The sequence below is a fragment of the Oncorhynchus mykiss genome, chromosome 10 (assembly GCF_013265735.2).
Source record: "Oncorhynchus mykiss isolate Arlee chromosome 10, USDA_OmykA_1.1, whole genome shotgun sequence".
Taxonomy (NCBI): Eukaryota; Metazoa; Chordata; class Actinopteri; order Salmoniformes; family Salmonidae; genus Oncorhynchus; species Oncorhynchus mykiss.
In genome coordinates this window covers 47,787,995-47,809,346 of record NC_048574.1, presented here as the reverse complement: position 1 = coordinate 47,809,346, position 21,352 = coordinate 47,787,995, and the positions used below count along the sequence as shown (strand labels likewise).

The 21,352-nt window shown below is 44.5% G+C and overlaps 1 protein-coding gene across 4 annotated transcripts in view; it reads right to left on the bottom strand.

Moving 5' to 3' along the window:
* Positions 1-21,352, bottom strand: part of LOC110533130 (neurexin-2-like) — a 422,662-nt gene that overhangs the window by 39,933 nt on the left and 361,377 nt on the right. For all 4 annotated transcript variants that reach the window (XM_036933223.1, XM_036933225.1, XM_036933224.1 and 1 more), the window contains one exon: positions 2,668-2,849. In XM_036933223.1, the coding sequence (XP_036789118.1) occupies positions 2,668-2,849 (182 nt within the window). The remainder of the gene's footprint in view (positions 1-2,667; positions 2,850-21,352) is intronic.

The following is a 21,352-nucleotide window of genomic DNA, read 5'->3' as shown; positions in this document are numbered from 1 at the left end:
TTCCAATCACACCCAAATGGCCATCAAACTCCTTTCATTCATCATGCTCATCCTGACAGAGAGGGCTCTGAGCCCAACTGCTGCGTCATCAGCCAAGGGGATACCAGGTGGCAACTCTTTGCTCTGTGACTAACCACGGCCTACTGTATGTCAGCAAATGAATCACCCAACCCTTCGCTGGGAATAATCAATACACTCCTCACACACACACTCAGACAAGGCCCTCCACTCAGACATCACCACTGGCACACACACCCGCCACACACACCCGCCACACACACACACGCGCACGCACACACACGTGCACCCACGCACACAAACACACACACACACACACACACACACACACACACACACACACACACACACACACACACACACACACACGCAGCCCTCCATCAGTCAGCAGCTCCTGCCTGCAGACCCTTGTGGGTCCAACCCTAGACTCTGTGGCTGTGTGACTAATGGCTTACAATGGGGAAACCCGCCTGTGGCGCCGAAACTGCAGCAAGTTAAGTACTGGAGGAAATACGAGACATGCTGCATATCATATATTCTGTACTTGCATTCATCCTATCATCCAGTGCTCTCTCTCTCTGAGAGGGGGATAACTTGAAGCCAATAGCTTATAGCTCAAGACAGTGCTGCTCTTGCACCTCCTGAACGCTGTCACATTCATGACCAATTGGATTAGATGTTGTTGTTGGTAATTTAGTTACGGCAGAAACCCTCTCCATGAGGGACAACAATGACGAGAGGCTAAATTGTTATGGAGGCCATCATGCTATATTAGACACAGCTTTGATCGAGCACTAATCATTATTTGACATGATTCCCTTCTTCCTCAGAATGAAGGTATGACGTTTTGTTGAATAACCTGGGAATGTAATCTATGAGGGAGTTTACAATCTCTCTCAAGCTCATACCATCTCTGTCTCTTTATAGGTAACAAATAAACAATACAAGGCAATAAGCCAAAAAAGGATCTATACAAATGCTGTTTCAAATGGTCTGAATTTCATTAAATCTACTGCAGAGTCCTTAACACACACTGTTCATAGTCTACAGTGACAATGCTGGCGGTGACTCTAAAATCAACAGTATAACTGTAAACAGCGGTGTTGTAGAAACAAACACGCAGTACCCCTGGGGAACAAGCTACTCTTACCACCATCTGGGTCAGCTATGTTTGGGCTCGGACTCAAACAGGGACATATTACACCTGACTTAAAGACTTCTTTAGAAAATAGCACACACTTAGCTATCGTTTTGCCAAGCATCCGGTATCCTAGTGTTGAACAGAGAGGGTGACATTGCAAATGTGCACTGTGAAAGTCAAATGGTTCAAATGGAATGAATAATTCATTTAGACGAAATAGTCTAATGAGCCAGAGCATTTCACAGCGTGACGTACTGCCGTTACAATCTCTGCCCTCTGCTGTTTTAATGAGCAAACACCGGTGTTATTTCTCCCCTGCCAATCCAGATGCATGGTAAATACTTTTCTGGCACAAATCATAGATATCATGAGAAATAGGTGCCATATGTCTTTTTCTATGGAAATGGACACACATTTGATCAATTAACACAGTCTTTCTAAGCCCCTTAATTAGTCCTCCAAATCTCCAGCAAGAGCATTTTCAGGATTCTGTTTCTACACAGTGAACCTCAGGATATCAGCTCATTCCAAGCCTTGGCTCAAAACCATGGATGGGACACTTTGATGGAGATGAGAGCCACACAAAATCAGAACTCATGAGGGGACACATTGGCTCGATGCTCTGTGTACCCACATCTATACCCCACACAGTCAGAGCCGGTCCTAACCTTTTGGGCATACTAAGTGAAATTTGACAGTGGAGAGAATAAATTGTTTTAGAGTTCATTTTCTGCAATTCTACACATTTTATCATGGGGCGCAGAGAAAAAGTTGCAGTTTTAAAACACATTTTCTGCAATTCTACACATTTTGCCATAGTGTGGATATAAATGTTTTAATATATGATATCTGAGTGAGAGTCACTAACAAAATCAATGGGGGTAAAACATTTTTTAGCTGACATGGGCTAATTGATTGACTGTCAGTGACAGTCAAAACTGTTGATGCACAAACACATTTTGAAATCGCATCTGTACATTCTACTATTCTAAATCTCAACAGTCAGTTGAGACCCCGACTGAGTTCACACATAAAAAAACTAAAAAAACAACAACATTATTCAGTTTTTGGAAATTGATGCGGGTCGCCGGTTACCCATCCCTCTTCATAAAAAAGGGGACCCTCATCCTCTAACCTAACCCCACAGTACTACAGACAGTGCTCTTAGCCCCCCCCACCCCCATCCCTCTTCATAAAAAAGGGGATCCTCATCCTCTACCCTAACCCCACAGTACTACAGACAGTGCTCTTAGCCCCCCCACCCCCCTTCATAAAAAGGGGACCCTCATCCTCTACCCTAACCCCACAGTACTACAGACAGTGCTCTTAGCCCCCCCACCCCCCTTCATAAAAAACGGGATCCTCATCCTCTACCCTAACCCCACAGTACTACAGACAGTGCTCTTAGCCCCCCCACCCCCTTCCTAAAAAAGGGGATCCTCATCCTCTACCCTAACCCCACAGTACTACAGACAGTGCTCTTAGCCCCCCCCCCATCCCGTTCTCACTATGTGTAGCTGCAGGTAGTCTCCCAGTCCGCTGGTGCTCTCCACTCGGACCAAGATGGCGTCTTTCTGCTGAGTACTGAAGCCCACAGCTAGCCGGTCTGCTCTGGTGCTCGGCCGCTCGTTGGGGGCCCAGGTGTACGTGATGAGGGCCCCTCCTCTCCCAAAGATATACGTGGTCCCAGCTGAGGGACAAATGGAGACAAACAAAAGCATTAGTAAGAGACTGAGAGGAAAGGGAGAGGAAATTGAGAGAGAAGGAGAAGGAGAAGGAGGAGACATTATTAAGGAGATAAGGTGTTAGAGAGTGTTCTATCACTTTCAGAATCTTGTTTTTCGTTGTTGTTGTTGTTCCCAGCAGACCTTGCCATCTTTACTGAGATTGTTCTTTGGTACCACTCATGCCAAATTTCAGATGCCTATTTTCTTGCCAAGTACACGACTGTGACAGCTCATTCCCTAACACAACCTATTATTCTCTCGGCAGAAACAACATGTCATAGCAAAACGTTATTCCCCTTAAGTTATGCCACACTGTCAGTTTCCATCACAGCGGAGGATGAACACTAAAACAGACACCGCCTATAATTACACAAACCTCACAGAATTGTTCGAATGCACTTGTGTGATTTGGATGGTGCTGATTTTGTCCCGTCTGAACACTATCGCACAGAACTTGCACCACACCTGCGGTACCACTACCACGAGAGGTCGCGAGTTGAGCTGTCACTGATTCCATTGTGCATTAGATTGTGTAAACCTGCCAGTATTGCAGAGTGGTTGAGGTGCCACCATGTCTAAACATGCCAGCGGAACTGTAAACACAAGACCACCGGGTTGCAGTATGCTGCAGTAGTATGCCTTGCCCTGCCCAGGGAGTTAACACGTTGCATTTTGGGGGGTTTCTGTAACTAATCAGAACATCTGCCATATTATTTTAACTTGATCTCCCACTTCCCTGTAAGGTGGAACTGAGAAAAAAATATCATCTCTCATAGAAATCTATTCATATAACCTGAGATGGACAATGTATGTAAAGGTATGGGAGTTCGCTATGAATCCCACTGCATACCAATGTCAAGCTATGAATCCCTTAATGAGTCTCATACGCACAATCAACTTCACATCTCTAACAGCAAGCTAATCTCAGTTCATCCACTGTTGACCAAACATAACCTGGTTATCATGTCTTCCAAATATTTTCTACGGTCTTAATTAGCTTTATCAGAAGGTTGACAAGTCATATCTCAGGTATGAGGGCACCGGAGGTTGGCAGGTCTGTGCCCCCTGTCGTCCTGGCGCCGGTGGGCCTCACATGAGATAAGAGAGGAGATGAGGGGAATGATCTGGCAACCAGTCTCCCAGGCAGAGCAGCTTTTGGATGACAGCACACTGAACACCTGCTCTCCTGGAACCGGATAACTTGTTGCCAGTACTGCATGTGATGAAACAGTGACAACCACAGCTCACATGGCACACCGGGCTCACCCATTAAGTCACAGTGGGCAGGGGTGACGATGACCTCTCTTAGGAAGGAAGGGCATGATGGTCTTGCCTATATTCTAGGTTTTGTAACCCTGCATGGTTTGGAGAATTGGTTGGGTTGATGGGTTAAAAAAAAAGTGTGAAATGTGAAATGACTTGCATGCTACTTGTAAACGAGAATATATCACACAACGACTATGGTGAGTAATAAGAAAATTGCATTCAGGTTGTACATTTTTCCAATATGAGCTGTAGTGGTGGTTGAATGATGTGCAGTTTCACGTGAGTACTTTCAATGATCTAACCTCATTCTGGGTCGTGGTTTTGTCTTAGATCAGGGATGGGCAACTTTGATGGGGGTGGTGGCCGTAAAAAAAAAAATGGAACTCATTATGAGGGGCTGCAGTGGCTCGTGGGTCTGCATACCCACATCCATACACCCTGCAATTTTGCACATTACATAACACCATGGGGCGTAGACAACATGTTGCCATTTTAAAGTAAGTTTCCTGCAATTCTATTGTGTGTATATTTCTTTGCGTTATTTGTAGCTTATTTTGTACATAACATTTCTGCCACTGTCTCTTATGACCGAAAAGAGCCTCTAGACATCAGTACAGCAACAACTCACCTCGTAGTGGACAAAAAATTGTTCTTTAACGAGTCGGACGTGAAGGATTTACTTCAGACACCCGATAGGGCCCTCATCCCCGTCATTTGCAGGAGAAAGAGACAGAGATGTCGGGGACGAAGGTCGGGTCCCTTGTAAGAATCCGACGGCGAGTGGGTAATCTGGCTTTACCAATCGGTCCTATTAGCCAACGTACAATCATTGGATAATAAAATAGACAAACTACGGTCACGTATATCCTACCAACGGGACATTAAAAACTGTGAATGTCTGAACGACGACATGAATTACATACAGCCGGCTGGTTTTACGCTGTATTGGCATTTGGTAAGACAAGGGGTGTATATTATATCTATGTATATTTGTAAACAACAGCTGTTGCACCGAAATCGAATGAAGTCTTGAGGTTTTGCTCGCCTTGAGGCAGAGTATCTCATGATAAGCTGTCGACCACACTATTTCCCAAGAGAGTTTTAATCTATATTCTTTGTTGCTGTCCATTTACCACCACAAACCGATGCTGGCACTAAGACCGCAATCAATGAGCTGTATGTATAAGGCCATAAGCAAACAGGAAAACGCTCATCCAGAGGCGGCGCTCCTAGTGGCCAGGGACTTTAATGCAGGGAAACTTAAATCCGTTTTACCTCATTTCTACCAGAATGTTAAATGTGCAACCAGAGGGGGAAAAAAACTCTAGATCACCTTTAATCCACACACAGAGACACATACAAAGCTCTCCCTCACCCTCCATTTGGCAAATCTGACCATAATTCTATCCTTCTGATTCCTGCTTACAAGCAAACGCAAAAGCAGGAAGCACCAGTGACTCAGTCAATAAAAAGTGGTCAGATGAAGCAGATGCTAAGCTGCAGGACTAGAACAGAATGGAATATGCTATGCTATATATGCTATATATGCTATAATATGCTATATGCTGCCAGAACAGAATGGAATATGTTCAGGGATTCTTTCGTTGGCATTGAGGAGTACATCACATCAGTCACTGGCTTCATCAATAAGTGCATTGATGACGTCGTCCCCACAGTGACCGTACATACATACCCCAACCAGAAGCCATGGATAACAGGCAACATCCACACTTAGCTAAAGGGTAGAGCTGCCGCTTTCAAGGAGCTATAACCTCCGATGAAGCATCAAACAGGCAAAGCGTCAATACAGGACTAAGATTGAATCGTACCACACTGGCTCTGACGCTCGTCGGATGTGGCAGGGCTTGCAAATTATTACAGACTACAAAGAGTAGCACAGCCACGAGCTGACCAGTGGCATGAGCCTACCAGACGAGCTAAATTACTTCTATGCTTCCTTCAAGGCAAGCAACATTGAAACATGCATGAGAGCATCAGGTGTTCCGGACGACTCTCCGTAGCCGATGCGAGTAAGACCTTTAAACAGGCCGCAGGGCCAGATAAACAGGCCACAGGGCCAGACGGATTACCAGGATGTGTACTCCGAGCATACGCTGACCAACTGGCAAGTGTCTTCACTGACATTTTCAACCTGTCCCTAACGGAGTCTGTAATACCAACACGTTTCAAGCAGAACACCATAGTGAAGTGCCCAAGAACACTAAGGTAACCTGCCTAAATGACCACCGAAAGTAGCACTCGCGTCTTTAGCGCGAGTGAAAACCTTAGTCTTTTTTAAATGTTTTGAATTAAAATGTTTAAAAAATATTTTACCCCCTTTTCATGGAATCCAATTGTTAGTAATTACTATTTTGTCTCATCGCTACAACTCCCGTACGGGCTCGGGAGAGACGAAGGTTGAAAGCCCTCCGAAACACAACCCAACCAAGCCACACTGCTTCTTAAAACAGCGTGCATTCAACCCGGAAGCCAGCCGCACCAATGTGTCGGAGGAAACACTATGCACCTGGCGACCTTGGTTAGCGCGCACTGTGCCCGGCCCGCCACATGAGTCGCTGGTGCGCGATGAGACAAGGATATCCCTACCGGCCAAACCCTCGCTAACTCAGACGTCGCGGCAGAGCCTGGGCGTGAACCCAGAGTCTCTGGTGGCACATCTAGCGCTGCGATGCCCTAGACCACTGCGCCACCCGGGAGGCCTGAAGTGCTGGTCATGGCTCACATCAACACCATTATCCCGGAAACCATAGACCCACTCTAATTTGCATACCGCCCCAACAAATCAAATCTTATTGGTCACATACACATGGTTAGTAGATGTCATTGTGAGTGTAGGGAAATGCTTGTGCTTCTAGTTCCGACAGTGCAGTAATATCTAACAGTAATCTAAGAATTCCACAACAACTACCTAATACACACCAATCTAAGTAAAGGGATGGAATAAGAATATATACTTACAAATATATGGATGAGCGATGACCGAGCAGCATAGGCAAGATGCAATAGATGGTATAAAATACAGTATATATGAGATGAGTAATGAAATGTATATAAACATTATTAAAGTGGCATTATTAAAGTGACTCGTGATTCATTTATGAAAGTGGCCAATGATTTAAAGTCTGTATGTAGGCAGCAACCTCTCTGTGTTCGTGACGGCTACCACAGATGATGCCATCTCTATTGCACTCCACATTGCTCTTTCCCACCTGGACAAAAGGAACACCTATGTGAGAATGCTATTCATTGACTACAGCTCAGCGCTCAACACCATAGTGCCCACAAAGCTCATCACTAAGCTAAGGACCCTGGGACTAAATACCACCCTCTGCAACTGGATCCTGGACTTCCTTACGGGACGCCCCTAGGACATCCGTCACACTGATCCTCAAAAAATCCTCAGAGGTGCGTGCTCAGTCCCCTCCTGTACCCCCTGTTCACTTATGACTGCATGAGCAGGCACGACTCCAACACCCTCATTAAGTTTGCCGATGAAACAACAGTGGTAGGCCTGATCACCGACAACGATGAAACAGCCTATAGGAAGGAGGTCAGGATAACAACCACTCCCTCAACGTGATCAAGACAAAGGAGACGATTGTGTACTACAGGAAAAGGAGCACCGATCACACCCCCATTCTCATTGATGGGGCTGGGGTGGAGCAGGTTGAGAGCTCCTTGGTGTCCACCTCACCAACAAACAATCATGGTCCAAACACACCAAGACAGTTGTGAAGAGGGCACGACAAAGACTATTCCCCCTCAGGAGACTGAAAAGATTTGGCATGGGTCCTCAGATCCTCAAAACATTCTACAGCTACACCATTGAGAGCATCCTGACTGGTTGCATCACTGCCTGGTATGGCAATTGCTCGGCCTCCGACCGCAAGGCACTACAGAGGGTATTGCGTACAGCTCAGTACATCACTGGGGCCAAGCTTCCTGCCATCCAGGATCTCTATACCAGGCGGTGTCAGAGGAAGGCACTAAACATTGTCAAAGACTCCAGCCACCCTAGTCATAGACTGCAAGCGGTACCGGAGGGCCAAGTCTTTTAACAGCTTCTACCTCCATAAGCCAAAAGACTCCTGAACAGCTAATCAAATGGCTTTCCAGACTATTTGCATGCCCCCCCCCCCAACCCTTTTATGCTGCTGCTATTCTCTGTTTATTATCTATGCATAGCCACTTTAACTCTACCTACATGTACATATTACCTCAATTACCTTGACTAACCAGTGCCCCCGCACATTGACTCTGTACCGGTACCCCTTGTATACAGCCTCGCTACTGTTATTTTACTGTTGCTCTTTAATTATGTGTTACTTTAATTTTTTATTTGACACATATTTTTGTTAAAACTGCATTGTTGGTTAAGGGCTTGTAAGTAAGCATTTCACTGTAAGGTCTACATCTGTTGTATTCGGCGCATGTGACAAATACAATTTGATTTGATGATCAACGGGCCCCACCCCGGTTGGTAATTTGACCATGCTTACTGCAATTTCAGATAGCTGGCCACTAGACTAATCTACCAATTCCCCTAAAAATTGCTGCCATGGGCTAATGGAGTGACTGCTGATGAACAACCAAATTTCAAAATTGCACCTTGTGTATTTTACTACTCAACAGTAAGTTCAGACTCTTGAATGAGTACCAAAAAAAAAGACAAAAAAAAAAAGAGTTGCCCATCCATGTCTTAGATCAAAGTGAGATGAAGAAGAAGAGAAGAAGATGAAGAGAAGATGAGAGGAACACCTGCTGCCAGTGCCCTCCAGTAGAAGAAACACTATCACATGTGGGTCAGGTGAGCCTGTTCTGAAATGAGACCTTTTCGAGGCTCTTTTCCATTTCCTCACTGGCTAGTAGCCATGGACGCACTGTGGGTTGAGATAAAGACATGCAGTATGCAGTAGAGTATGTATGTAAGAGCGGTGTGTGCTATATTGAACAGCGTAGTGCCAGTGCCACTACTCATTCATTCCTGACATGTGATGATATGCCTGTGGTCTTGACAGGTCGAATAATAATCTTCCATTTCACAGCTCAGTTCCTAATGAATCAAAAATACATTATTTAAAAACGCATCAATATTTGAGATGTACAGAAAATGTATTGATTGAGTTCTGCTCCTCTGCATCCAGAAGGTTTAATTGAGAAATGATTGAAATTGTTCATCGTATTATTATTGTAAATGAGACAAACCACCGAGCAGGCGTCACCATGCACGCACACACATACATGCATCACGTGAGAGTGTCTTGCAAATGGTCCCGCATTAAAAACAGTAAACCTTTCAAGCATTCCTAAATCATTGAGCTGAGCCACACACATGGGGATTCCTGGCAGTGACATCCATGCCTCCTCCACACGGGCATGTGCGCACAGAGACGACAGGAAGTAGTATTAACCTCGCACATCTGTGAAGACGAAGCACACGCGGGACGATTTTCACTCCTTCTCAGCCTAAGGAAATGTCGGAAAAAAAAACGGAAATGGGTTTCAGTGCTTCCAGCTAATTCTGAAATGTGTTGAACGTACATTTTGCCTGTACCACAGGTCAATATCTGAAACAAACATTTAGGGCTGACTGAGAGACTTTTCAATTGGCAGTAGATTGCCAAACTGCATTTGAAGGGTGAAGTTATGCTATAGAAAGTCAATGTATTGGTATTACAATACGATGGACCTAAATGACGTACAAGGCTCCATTTGATAGAAGGTTTCATTTGGAACAGTAGTTAGACTACAGATTAGAACCATAACTCATATGTTCAAAGGAAAACCCTGCTTCAGATGTGACCTACTTCAGCAGGCAGACAAAAGGATGCCTTTAAAAATGTATTCCTTACACATCCCTCTGACATCATACTAGATTATTTAGGTGTCTGAGTGGCACACACAAAACATTTTTGTTTGTTTGTTGATGAGATAGAAGCCTGATCAAATCTCGATATTTTCCACTCTGTACATACAGTCACGTGTGCGATATATACAAAGTTTTTCCTTCGTAAAGTTATTCTATTATTAATAAAAATAAAAATAAATAGATGCCAATCAATTATTATTTATGTAGCTTGTTGCTCTGACTTGAACTGAGATTATGGCTCGACTTTCAGAATTGATGTAGCACTAATGGCGAGCGCTGTAGAGAGGGTTTTGTCTAAAGTGAGGAACTACAAACTAGACACATATCACGGTGGAATGTTGAATCATCTCGACTAGAACACTTTAAAAGGTAAGGGAACATAAACTAACATTGTGTCCCTAACGGTATGTGGAAGCACCAGAGAAGAATCTGTTCAAGTGGCTTTTCAAGAGTCTCACTGGCGAGATGGCTGGACTGAAGGGGCTCTCACAGGGAGGAAGAGGCCAGTCCGTACCAAATAAGTCATAACTCAGCTGTCCAATTCCTCAATATATTGGTTATAATAAAGGATGACAGAACGATGGGGAGGGGGACCTATCCATGTGGAGTGATTGCAGTGTTTGACTATAAGTGTGTACCTTTGTGTTAGAGGATTTGAGCGATATCTGCAGGCATGATTGGTCTTGCCTGCATATAGGTGTGGGTATGTGTGTGCATATAGTGGTGTGTGTGTGTGTGTGTGTGCGTGTGAACACGAGTGTGTGCGTCTGTGTGTAAATTTAAAGGACCTGTCGGGGCTGCTGGGGGTGAGACTCGTTTCAGCTGATGCTGTGTTTTTTGGCTTTGACGCATCTATTAAGTGGGTCAGCCAAGAGAAGAGGTGTGGAGTACCCCCCAACCCCCGCCCCATCCCGCCCCCCTGCACTGCCTTAAAATAGAACTCAATTGGCACTCTGTGGAAATATTGTGGGGGTGCATAGGTTCCTGTATTTAATTATTGCAACAGTAAATAACACCCATAATGCCTCCAGTGAAAAACTCTCTGGTAATGTAGGAGTAGCATAGCAGCCAAGTCTAACAGTGGCAGAGTGAATTGTTGAGCTGTGAAAATCACCAGCCCTCTCTCTGCGTAGTGAGACGAAATTGTGTTTTGGGTTTATCCTCTGATTAAAATTCAGCTTCCCCAGCCCCTGTCTCCAGTCTCACTTTCATTTCAGTTTTCCATCCGTTAGCAGTTTAATACATTCTGTGGCAGCCTGGTACATTCTGTAATTATCCACTGAAGCTATAAAATTGTACTACGACGTAGGCTAACAAATCTGGACATAGAACTACAAGGTCAGTGTTATTGATCTTACTGTTAGACCATTGTAATACAATATTGCAGTAATTATGCTCCCTTAAAGTGAGTGGTGCCACAGCTTTCATGTTTACAGAGGCAGAATCCTGTACCTAACTACGATGCTAGAATACACTTTTCTCTCAGGGTATGACATCGCCACAGGGTTTCAAACACGTTTTTAGCATGTTTAAGTCTCTCTCCTGTTCCTCGCCATTTAGCGCCTTGCTTTGTCTCATCGTATCTTTACTGACGGCTACAATTATGGCTGTGACAGTAGATGCCATGTTGGAGGTCAGGTTCAGACACTGAGGACAGACAGACTGAGGCCTGGTTGAGCCCTCCACCTCCTCATTCAGATGGGGAGAGAAGAGGACGAGGCTAACACGTAGAAGATGATCCTGGTTCTAAACACTACCAGTCTCATACTCGAAAGCCCTAACCCAAGTCCCCCCCGCTGCCTTCGCATCACAGAAACAATTGAACAAATAGGACTACGACTTATTGATACTGAAATCACCATGACTACAGTGTGCTCGGGATGGCTAAAGATGAAAATGGCTGCTTGCACATGGTCACGTTGTGCTGCATGATTTCGAAGCAAGACGTGTGATAGGATTCTTCTTCTAAATAATCGTACGAGGTCAATCCGTTTACAATTTACCTGGCTATGTCCTGGAATTGAGACCTGTAAGAGGGCTATGACATGATAAGATGACATGGCTAAGCATACAAAGCCCAGAGAAACATCCGGACAACAAATAACTAGGGTTGAGGAAAGTCTTCCAATGTTTACCAGCCTGGTATCTAGCTGTTGAAGGATTTTTTTTATCAATAATGACAAAATATTGTATACATTTAACGTAGAATTATAACTAATAGAATTATACCCTGCCTGATAAAGAATGTTTCGACATAGGCAAAGAGGAAGTGTTAACAGACAAATTGTGACAGACAAATTGTGACCACTGTGAAACCGATAACAAATCAAATCAAAATGTATTTGTCACATACACATGGTAAGCAGATGTTAATGCGAGTGTAGCGAAATGCTTGTGCTTCTAGTTCCGACAATGCAGTAATAACCAACCAAGTAATCAAGCTAACAATTCCAAAACTACTACCTTATAGACACAAGTGTAAGGGGATAAAGAATATGTACATAAAGATATATGAATGAGTGATGGTACAGAGCGGCATAGGCAAGATACAGTAGATGGTATTGAGTACAGTATATACATATGAGATGAGTATGTAAACAAAGTGGCATAGTTAAAGTGGCTAGTGATACATGTATTACATAAAGATGCAGTAGATGATATAGAGTACAGTATATACGTATACATATGAGATTAATAATGTAGGGTATGTAAACATTGTATTAGGTAGCACTGTTTAAAGTGGCTAGTGATATATTTTACATCATTTCCCATCAATTCCCATTATTAAAATGGCTGGAGTTGAGTCAGTGTGTTGGCAGCAGTCACTCAATGTTAGTGGTGGCTGTTTAACAGTCTGATGGCCTTGAGATAGAAGCTGTTTTTCAGTCTCTCGGTCCCAGCTTTGATGCACCTGTACTGACCTCGCCTTCTGGATGATAGCGGGGTGAACAGGCAGTGGCTCGGGTGGTTGTTGTCTTTGCTGATCTTTATGGCCTTCCTGTGACATCGGGTGGTGTAGGTGTCCTGGAGGGCAGGTAATTTGCCCCCGGTGATGCGTTGTGCAGACCTCACTACCCTCTGGAGAGCCTTACGGTTGTGGGCGGAGCAGTTGCCGTACCAGGCGGTGATACAGCCCGACAGGATGCTCTCGATTGTGCATCTGTAGAAGTTTGTGAGTGCTTTTGGTGACAAGCCAAATTTCTTCAACCTCTTCACGATGCTGTCTGTGTGGGTGGACCAATTCAGTTTGTCTGTGATGTGTACGCCGAGGAACTTAAAACTTACTACCCTTTCCACTACTGTTCCATCGATGTGGATAAGGGGGTGTTCCCTCTGCTGTTTCCTGAAGTCCACAATCATCTCCTTAGTTTTGTTGACGTTGAGTGTGAGGTTATTTTCCTGACACCACACTCCGAGGGCCCTCACCTCCTCCCTGTAGGCCGTCTCGTCGTTGTTGGTAATCAAGCCTACCACTGTTGTGTCGTCCGCAAACTTGATGATTGAGTTGGAGGCGTGCGTGGCCACGCAGTCGTGGGTGAACAGGGAGTACAGGAGAGGGCTCAGAACGCACCCTTGTGGGGCTCCAGTGTTGAGGATCAGCGGGGTGGAGATGTTGTTGCCTACCCTCACCACCTGGGGGCGGCCCGTCAGGAAGCCCAGTACCCAGTTGCACAGGGCGGGGTCGAGACCCAGGGTCTCGAGCTTGATGACGAGTTTGGAGGGTACTATGGTGTTAAATGCTGAGCTGTAGTCGATGAACAGCATTCTCACATAGGTATTCCTCTTGTCCAGATGGGTTAGGGCAGTGTGCAGTGTGGTTGAGATTGCATCGTCCGTGGACGTATTTGGGCAGTAAGCAAATTGGAGTGGGTCTAGGGTGGAGGGTAGGGTGGAGGTGATATGGTCCTTGACTAGTCTCTCAAAGCACTTCGTTTAGCTCAGTTACCTTAGCTTTCTTGGGAACAGGAACAATGGTGGCCCTCTTGAAGCATGTGGGAACAACAGACTGGGATAGGGATTGATTGAATATGTCCGTAAACACACCAGCCAGCTGGTCTGCACATGCTCTGAGGGTGCGGCTGGGGATGCCGTCTGGGCCTGCAGCCTTGCGAGGGTTGACACGTTTAAATATTTTCCTCACGGCGGCTGCAGTGAAGGAGAGTCCGCATGTTTTGGTTGCGGGCCGTGTCAGTGGCACTGTATTGTCCTCAAAGCGGGCAAAAAAGTTATTTAGTCTGCTTGGGAGCAAGACATCCTGGTCCGTGACGGGGCTGGTTTTCTTTTTGTAATCCGTGATTGACTGTAGACCCTGCCACATACCTCTTGTGTCTGAGCCGTCGAATTGAGATTCTACTTTGTCTCTATACTGACGCTTAGCATGTTTGATTGCCTTGCGGAGGGAATAGCTACACTGTTTGTATTCGGTCATGTTTCCGGTCACCTTGCCCTGATTAAAAGCAGTGGTTCTCGCTTTCAGTTTCACGCGAATGCTGCCATCAATCCACGGTTTCTGGTTTGGGAATGTTTTAACCGTTGCTATGGGAACAACATCTTCAACGCACGTTCTAATGAACTCGCTCACCGAATCAGCGTATTCGTCAATGGTGTTGTCTGACGCAATACGAAACATATCCCAGTTCACGTGATGGAAGCAGTCTTGGAGTGTGGAATCAGATTGGTCGGACCAGCGTTGAACAGACCTCAGCGCGGGAGCTTCTTGTTTTAGTTTCTGTCTGTAGGCAGGGATCAACAAAATGGAGCCGTGGTCAGCTTTTCCGAAAGGAGAGCGGGAGAGGGCCTTATATGCGTTGCGGAAGTTAGAATAGCAATGATCCAAGGTTTTTCCAGCCCTGGTTGCGCAATCGATATGCTGATACAATTTAGGGAGTCTTGTTTTCAGATTAGCCTTATTAAAATCCCCAGCTACAATGAATGCAGCCTCCGGATATATGGATTCCAGTTTGCAAAGAGTCAAATAAAGTTTGTTCAGAGCCATCGATGTGTCTGCTTGTGGGGGAATATATACGGCTGTGATTATAATCGAAGAGAATTCCCTTGGTAGATAATGCGGTCGACATTTGATTGTGAGAAATTCTAAATCAGGTGAACAGAAGGACTTGAGTTCCTGTATGTTGTTGTGGCCACACCACGTCTCGTTAACCATGAAGCATACGCCCCCGCCCCTCTTCTTACCAGAAAGATGTTTGTTTCTGTCGGCGCGATGTGTGGAGAAACCAGCTGGCTGCACCGACTCCGATAGCGTCTCTCCAGTGAGCCATGTTTCCGTGAAGCAAAGAACGTTACAGTCTCTGATGTCCCTCTGGAATGCTACCCTTGCTCGGATTTCATCAACCTTGTTGTCAAGAGACTGGACATTGGCGAGAAGAATGCTAGGGAGTGGTGCACGATGTGCCCGTCTCCGGAGTCTGACCAGAAGACCGCTTCGTTTCCCCCTTTTACGAAGTCGTTTTTTTGGGTCACCGGCTGGGATCCATTCCGTTGTCCTGGGTGAAAGGCAGAACACAGGATCCGCTTCGCGAAAGTCATATTCTTGGTCGTACTGATGGTGAGTTGACGCTGCTCTTATATTCAGTAGTTCTTCTCGACTGTATGTAATGAAACCTAAGATGACCTGGGGTACCAATGTAAAAAATAACACGTAAAAAAACGGCATAGTTTCCTAGGAACGCGAAGCGAGGCGGCCATCTCTGTCGGCGCCGGAAGTACATCAGGGAGGAGGTCAGAGTCCTGTCAGTGTGGGGCCAGGATAACAACCTCTCTCTCTATATAACAGGAAGAAAGTCTAGGCGGGGAGAAACCGTTGGGCTTGCAGTAGATTGTGTAACAAGTGGTAGCATACGATTAGCAATATGTATGTGTTGGAATGGAATTGAAAAGCCGCTTTGTCATTGTCTGAGAGGAGGAGGGACATTTATGACGATATGAGAGGTACATAAACCAATGTGCATGAAATGATGGGCCGAGCTCTCGAGAATAAACGTCACCGGCTATTTTTGACTGGTCTCCGTCTGTTTCATTTCCCCCAGAACCTTAGAAACTCTGGGTACAGACTGAGTGGTTAATGAATACATAAGAACTAAATTCATCTAACACTGGCTTTACAAGGCAAAGTGAAGGGGGTTAATAAACGTTCTATTGTATCACAGGATCTGGGCAAAGGACAGTTGATGCTCCCAGAAATGTGTTTTGTTTTACTTATTGCTGTGGTAGCGAACAAGTTGTTATCAGCAATATTTTGGGATACACGTTTTCTTACAGGGATTTTCCGAATGACTGAAGTTATTGCTGAACGTCAGCCTGGAAATGTGTGTCTCCTCTTGCTGCTGCTGCCATTGCAGGTGGGCACTAAACCTGGTGGCAAGTACATGAACAATGTTTCATTCACATCCCCTGCCATCTGGCCACCGCATGACCACCATCGACCAGGCGAGGAGAGGCAGCACAGCTAGCTAACAACTCAGTGACCACTCTCACCTCCCAATAGTACTTGTAAGGTGGATGTGTTCACAGACCTCTACACACACACAAACTCTCTCTCTCTTTCTCTCTCTCCGTCGCTCTAGGGTTGTCTTCTCTTCCGTCAGATCCTGACATACAGCAGTCTCGGCGAATCTTCAGTCAGCTTAGGATAGATCTGTCATAACGGTAAAACTGATTAACAGGCCTGTTAATGAGCTCCTGGCTTGGCAACAGAGTTTTTCAGACATAAAGCTGGAGTGGGATAGCATGCTCTGGTTACTACTGTACAGACTGTATTGACTAATGCTGCTGAATCTTCTGTCATGAAGTTGATATTTCCCACTCTCATTATGTATCCATTGGATCCATTTTAGGTGGGCTGTGTCGGTAGTGTATATGTATCTGTCCATATGTACATTTGGCAGATATCTACAGTATAGCGGTCACCTGAACTGTTGATTGACACCTTCTGGAAGGGTTTAGAGTGTGCATAACGCACAGATGGAAAGTATACCGGAGAAACAGTTAGAGGATTCATGTTATAGTAAAGTGTTTGACTGCGTACTGTAAATTGTTTGTTTTAATTGTGGGTAGGTAGACATCTTGTATGGATGGGAACATTGTGTTTGAATACAGGCTAGCTGCACCCACTGTGCATTTTTTGAGCTGCACTTTTCAGAACGCCTGGTTCATTTAATGAGAGCTCTATCTGCCCACATGAAAGCATACGCTGTGCTTTGAAGCCTTTTATATATTGGAATGTTTTTGTTTATAAGTATGGGAAACATTTTAGAGAATGTTTTCCAGAGGGCAGTGACGTTAGTATCAGATCATCCATAAGACATATTAGAGCTGGTGTTAGATTGGCATATGATTTAGTTCTTGTTACAAACAGTTGATTGGACAACGAGATACTAACAACAGTTAGTTTGACTCCAGAAATGACTGTATACAGTAGCAGAGGGTTAGAGAACAGTTCCTGAGCAGATATTTCTCAAATATCAGATCCCTGAACAGTGATGTTGATATTATCAGAATGAACAAGATGTCTTACACCATGAAAAAATGAAGGGAAATTACAGGAGCTTCTCACACGGTACACTTTTATTGCCCATCTACCTTATCTATTACCCAGATGATATCACAACACCCAAGCTTACAATTCCGCTTACACTGCAATTTGCAGGCCTACACTCTCTCAGACAGAGAGCTTGTGAACAAAATAAATGACTTAGCCATTGGAAAATCCTTCATCTCAAAATAAACACAGAGATCAGTACAGCACATTTGAAGATGTACAGTGCATTCGGAAAGTATTCAGACCCCTTCCCTTTTTCCACATTTTGTTAGGTTACAGCCTTATTCTAAAATGGATGAAATTAAAAACAATTCTCATCAATCTACACACAATACCTAATAATGACAAAGCGAAAACATGTTTTTAGAAACAATTTCACATTTATTAAAATTTTAAAAAACTAAAAGTTTTTAGACCATTTCCTATGAGACAAGAATTTGAGCTCAGGTGCATCCTGTTTCCATTGATCATCCTTGAGATGTTTCTACAACTTGATTGGAGTCCACCTGTGGTCAATTTAATTAATTGGACATGATTTGGTAAGGCACACACCGATCTATATATATTACTGAGGAGTGTCTTCCGTCTGGCCACTCTACCATAAAGGCCTAATTGGTGGAGTGCTGTAGAGATGGTTGTCCTTCTGGAAGGTTCTCCAATCGCCACAGAGGAACTCTGGAGCTCTGACAGAGCTAGATAGCAGGCTGGTAAACATTGGAAGACTTTCCTCAACCCTAGTTATTTGTTGTCCGGATGTTTCTGGGCTTTGTATGCTTAGCCACGTCATCTTATAATGTCAGTGCACGTCAGAGCAAAAAGCAAGGTCAAAGTAATTGTCTGTCAAGCTCTGAGACAGGATTGTGTTGAGGCACAGATCTGGGGAAGGGTACCAAAACTTGTCTGCAGCATAAGGTCCCCAAGAACACAGTAGAAAGGCTTCTGAAGTTTGTCATTTCCACTCGGATATTTCAGACTTGATTTGCCTTAACAAAAAATGTATCAATCCCTTCAAAAAAGGGCCATTAACTATAATCCACATAACTCACATTTGCTGTTGCTGCAGGATTCTTTCCCTGCTGTAGCAAACTGGCTCAAAATAATATCCTACATCTGTAGCAAAAAAGAACGTGTGGCTTGAGCGTGAGATGCTTTTTAAGGCACAAACATGTTCGCTATTGTGAGAAACCATCATTATTAGGCGGCAGGGAGCCTAGCGGTAAAGAGCGTTGGGACGGTAACTGAAAAGTCGCTAGTTAGAAATCTCAGAGACGGCAAGATGAAAAAAATCTGCCGTTATGCCCTTGAACAAGGCAGTTAACCCCCAACAACAACTGCTCCCCGGGTGCCGATGACGTGGGCGTCAATTAGGCTGCCTGCCAAGCCTCTCTGATTTAGACGTGTTTGGTTAAATGAGGAAGAAACATTTTGGGTTGAATGCATTCAGTTGTGCAACTGACTAGGTATCTCCTTTCCCTCCCCGTCCCTTTAATTAAATTAACTTTGATTAGATGCTCCAGGCTCTTTCATTATAAAACAACGAGAAACAATAGGAATCTGAGCAAAAAAAATGCAAAACAGGGCGCAGGATGCATTTAAAATCATAGCCACAAGTAATGAAGTTGCTTTATCACCTTACCTGGAACCTGCGAGCCTGTGACCCCAACAAATTAAATTATGCTTTGTGGCTCTCTTACAAGAGACACTGAGTGACAGATTGTCTGGATAATTGAGAACCTGCAAACAATCTAGTATTATTATTATTAGTATTTTTTATTTATTTTTATTTTTTGACAGTATATCGAAACGGGCAGTGAATGCATTTCTACAGTGTGTGGAAAGGGCCCACAGCCAGGTATACTCATAATCTCTTTTAAAGCCCATGAGGGAAAAAGTGATTGCATTGTGCATAATAGCCTAGACACTGTGATATAGATAACTTGGCCATTAAAAAACGGAGGACTGGAGTGAGCCAGTAAAACCCACTCACTGTGAGGCCTGAATGTAATTACTGCCATCGACTAGCAGACTGCAAAGCCCAGACGTTAATTAAATGCTACTCCAGCAATGCATAAACAAGACCAGGAAGGAAACGGAGGAGATAAGACACAGCCTGTTCATCGATTCAGTGTGAAGCTGTGGAGAAGGGTTTTCAAAATGTTGGACAGCGTACTTGCGTTAAATACATACATTCCCATTACAACAGCTTATTGAAATGATACCTCAGTGAGGAAACATGGGGTGTACGGAGATGGCCCTCTGTCTCACTGTGATATTTCCCTGCAGTACTTTCCCGGTACACTGCTGATTGATGATGACTCCTCCAAATCAAATTATATCAAAAAGTGTCAAAACAGGATTTTTATTGAGCTGATCAACACCCCGAAAGGCTCTGAAAAGCAGCCGATTATCTCTGGCCCCGTGCCGTCGCTGGGTTGCGTCTGCGAAAGGTTCAGCAGGCTCTTAGCACGTCATACAGTATCTGTCCTAATGACGACCGCCACTCTGTTGACAGAACCTTGATTCACAATTTCAACACTTTTTTAGGAAACAAAAGATCCTCCACCAAAAAATTATGGGCTCCATCCAAAATATCTAGGATCCTTGACCCTCGCTTCACATATCAAGGCCGCGTTAAGATATTGACTCAGAGACAGACCAAGCCCTGCTCAGGTAACTACCCATTCTGCCCATTCGTTTGAACTCCACTGTTAGATCTGCTGTTGCTAGGGCAAAAGAGACGCCTACTGTGGTCTGCTCACCCAGTGCTTTTAGTTCAATAACCCCTCGGTTTTCAAATCAGGTAGAGGGCTTGGGCTGTTGCACATAGCAACCAAAGCCCATGTACGTCAGTTTATAACATTACATCATTGGTTACTCTGAGAGCTCCTCATATTGACATTGGCTGCATCCTCAGGCTGTAACCTGAGAAAGGTAATTCCAATTTCTAGTCCTTCCTCTATTACTACTAGGGATAGATGGTGCAGTTGAAAATCAATTTCAATGATTTTACCGAGTTACAGGAAATCAGTCAATTTAAATACATTCACTAGGCCCTAATCTATGGATTTCACATGACTGGGCAGGGGCCCAGCCATGGGTGGGTCTGGGAGGGCATAGGCTCACCCCCCACTGGGGAGCCCGGCCCAGCCAATCAGAATTTGTTTTTCCCAACAAAAGGGCTTTATTACAGAGAGAAATACTCCTCAGTTTCATCAGCTGTCTGGGTGGCTGGTCTCAGATGGTCCTGCAGGTGAAGAAGCCAGATGTGGAGGTCCTGGGCTGGCGTGGTTACACATGGTCTGCGGCCGGGTGGACCTACTGCCAAATTCTCTAAAACGACGTTGGAAGCGGCTTATGGTAGAGAAATGAACATTCAATTCTCTGGCAACAGCTCTGATGAACATTCCTGCAGTCAGCATGCCAATTGCACGCCCCCATACATCTGTGCCATTGTGTTATGGGACAAAACTGGACATTTAAGAGTGGCTTCAAGGTGCACATGTGTAATGATCATGCTGTTAAATTCGCTTCTTGATATGCCACACCTGTCAGGTGGATGGATTATCTTGATAAAGGAGAAATGCTCACTAACATAATTGTTTTGTGTGCATATGGAACATTTCTGGAATATTTATTTCAGTACATGAAATATGGGACCTACACTTTACATTTTTATATTTTTGTTCAATATATACCAATATTAACCATCAGACGGGGCCTGCAACTTCCTATTGCACATAGCTTATTTGAGT